The sequence below is a fragment of the Terrapene carolina genome, unplaced genomic scaffold (genome assembly GCF_002925995.2).
Source record: "Terrapene carolina triunguis isolate 2854851 unplaced genomic scaffold, T_m_triunguis-2.0 Scaffold189, whole genome shotgun sequence".
NCBI lineage: Eukaryota > Metazoa > Chordata > Testudines > Emydidae > Terrapene > Terrapene triunguis.
This window is the reverse complement of record NW_020664540.1, coordinates 12,271,340-12,274,466: the sequence shown is the minus strand read 5'-3', so window position 1 is coordinate 12,274,466 and position 3,127 is coordinate 12,271,340. Positions and strand designations below refer to the sequence as shown.

The 3,127-nt window shown below is 42.9% G+C and overlaps 1 protein-coding gene across 1 annotated transcript; it reads left to right on the top strand.

The window, feature by feature from the left end:
• The first annotated feature begins 526 nt into the window (after window positions 1-526).
• Window positions 527-2,799, top strand: MAPK1IP1L (mitogen-activated protein kinase 1 interacting protein 1 like). Its single transcript, XM_024208652.3, has 3 exons — window positions 527-656; window positions 1,211-1,924; window positions 2,727-2,799. The coding sequence occupies exons 1-3, from the start codon at window positions 633-635 to the stop codon at window positions 2,736-2,738; spliced, it is 750 nt and encodes a 249-aa protein (XP_024064420.1). The 5' UTR covers window positions 527-632; the 3' UTR covers window positions 2,739-2,799.
• The last annotated feature ends 328 nt before the right edge of the window (window positions 2,800-3,127 follow it).

The following is a 3,127-nucleotide window of genomic DNA, read 5'->3' as shown; positions in this document are numbered from 1 at the left end:
TGATTCAGCTCACTGCTGCCCATGCTGTTCCAAATAGGAGCAGTAAAAACTGACAAGATGTCAGTTTTCACCCTGCTGCAGTTTGGGAAGGTTCTGAGCAGCAGTAGACAATGTAATGGTTTGTCTTTAGATTCACTAAGACAGCATCTGTTTAGTCAGTTCACATTTTGAAGGTTGTCTTCACGAATTTAATGCTACTTAAAATGAGCGTTTAGATTCTGCAGAAACTGAGGGCAGTTGCCTGGGCAGCTTCCAACTTGCCTTAAGCACATGCAATTTTTAAGTTCTGGTTATATGGTCCAATTACAGGATAGGTAGGTCCCATCTACCGTGTTATGACTGGTTCCCTTATGTGCTGGAACTGCAATGTAGACAGAGGCCCTACTAAAACTATCTCTTCTCCCATGAGAGAACTACCTTAGTCCGCTCTGGCAACAGATCGATATCTGTTCAGCTCTGAATCCTGAAAACAAAGCCATGGTTGGGGAAACACTGACATCTAGTAGAGTAGAACTGCTGTGTACTGAACCTAGACAAATAGGCAGGAATTAGCTTCCTTACAAGCTCCTGCCTGAAACACTTTGAGAATTGCTTTCAACTAACTTCATTTTTATTTTATTTTTTTCAGTAAAATGTCTGGAGCTGATGACTTTTCGGTAAGTAATCACATTTTTTTTTCTTAATCGCTTGGCCAAGCAACTTCATTCTGAATTCCAGACAGTTATTTAAGAAAAAATGGGGAGGTGATTCTTCTGGTGCTGCAGTTGTGATATTAGCTGTGGAGCGAGTAGATCAATTCAGAGGGCTAAATGTACTAAACTGTCAGATGGTCTCCTTGGGACTTTCAGGTCTGAGATTAGTATTGCAATGTAATTCCAACATGATGCCTTCAAGGTAGTTATGTAGAAGATGCTTAATGACCCTTCTCTCTGGGTTTGCACTGAAAAGTTTGCTTATTGTCACATATGGTATCTCTCCTTTTGTCTTCAGTTTTATAGCTATAGTATGTCAGAATACCTCTTAACTTCTATTCTAAAGTGAAGCTGTTCTGAAGAGAGAAGCTATATGAAATTAAGCACAACCATGTAGGCGCTAATATAGCTTTACCTAACAATATTGTCCATCATTTGTAAATGTAATGGATTGCCATGCACAGCTAGTGATTACAATAGTAGGCAGTTTGCAGTCTCACTGGTGCTCTATTTTCTAGTTGGCAGATGCTTTACCGGATCATTCCCCTGCTAAAACCTCCAAAGTGAGCAATACAAAATCTGGTCAACAAACTGGTCAGCCAACACAAGGCTGGCCAGCTTCCAATCCTTGGAACACCCCAAGTGCTCCACCTACGGGGCCATCTGGATTGCCACCAAATACAACAGCCTCCAGTGTGCCATTTGGACCTCCCCCAACAGGAATGTATCCTTCAATGCCACCTGGACCGCCTGCTCCATTTCCACCTCCTCCTACTGGACCCTCTTGCCCTCCTCCTGGTGGTCCCTATCCACCCCCATCTGTGCCAGGTCCTGTCCCACCAGGGCAATATCCTCCACCAAATATGCCCTTTCCAGAGCTTCCAAGACCATATGGTGGTCCAACAGAGCCAGCTGCACCTCCTGCTCCTGTTGGGCCATGGGGATCCATGCCTTCTGGAGCATGGGGAGCAACAATGGGAGGGCAATATCCTGCACCTAGTATGCCATATCCACCCCCTGGGCCATATGCCACTCCTACCCAGACACCCGGGGCTGCACCTACAGTACCGTGGGGTACTGTCCCACCTGGAACATGGGGACCTTCACCACCTGGTCCATTTCCTCCACCCTCAGGATCATATCCAGCTCCAGGACTATATCCTACACCCCCTAATCCTTTTCAAGTGCCATCTGGTCCTGCTGGTACTCCATCAATGCCTGGTGGTCACCATGTGAGTATTTAAATTGTACTGTGTTGAACAATTCCAAAATTCATCACACACAAGTGCTGATGTTGGGCAGTGGAAAGACCACTTAATAAAATGGTATGGACTGTTAAAACTGCTTTGTATTTTTTCCAGTCAACAATTTAATGAGAAATTAGCTGCCTAGTGGAGTTAAAAAGTATGGGAATGCTCAGTTTAGGCAGTTAACTCAGATTTGAAATACTATTAAGTCTGAGAAGTATGACAATAGTCTTTAGGGTTGTATCTTATTGGCCTGCCAAAAATACTTCCATTTTAGGCATCACTTTGATTTGTTTTCTAAGCGTGAACATGCAGCTAGGACCCCTTGCTTAAATGAGAGAATGGAAAGAATTATTTGTATAGAGACTAGAATCAAAGGCGATGTTCACTCTAGCACTTTTGTGGGTAAAACTTATGTCAATCAGGTGTGGGGGGGAAACCCCCCCCCCCCCGACTGACACAAGTTTCATTGACATAAGCACTGGTGTGGACAGTGCTATGTTGGCGGGAGATGCTCTCCCACTGACATAAAGCCTTACTGCTGCTCGTTGGGGGTGGTTTAATTATGCTAACTGGAGAGCTCTCTCCCGTTGGTCTCTAGTGTAGACGTAGCCTTAGATTGTAGAACTATGGGTAAAAAACAAAACAAACCACTATAGTAACAATTGACTTGTACACTTAAATTTCTTTGCCTTTAATTGAGACATTTGCTTAGTGCTGATTTGAGGATGTATTGTCTTGCTAAAGCCATAAATTGACCTTGAATTTCGTTTTTTAATTTTTACAGCCTTACCGTTGAATTCATGCTGGGCAACAAAGTACTGTAGCTTTCCACCTTCATCCACTATTTACAGAGATTTTAAAAAAAATGTGTTTCAGTAACTTTTGGAATTGTGACGAGCACTCGCCTCTTGTACGTACTTCTGAGGTATGAAGGAGCAATCTGCATAAATTTTAACTTGCTCATATGCTGAAGTCTGGTGGTTCTTACTCAAGGCAGAGCTTCCTTTGGGGAAAAAAGGAATTGCCACGTGAGTTATTAAGGATTACAGGATCAGGCCTAAAGTCTTACTAAACAGTTAAGCATTCACTGACATTTAATATTTAAGTTTTGATACCAGACTTGTGGGGGTCACTAAATGGATGGATAGTCATATTTTGTCTATTTTCTGGTTATTCCAGGATATC

Bases quoted from the DNA above. Each gene is read 5' to 3' on its own strand.
- MAPK1IP1L (XM_024208652.3), top strand. From the start codon at position 633: ATGTCTGGAGCTGATGACTTTTCG. The intron at 657-1,210 runs GTAAGTAATCAC...TCTATTTTCTAG, and splicing joins CTGGAGCTGATGACTTTTCG to TTGGCAGATGCTTTACCGGA.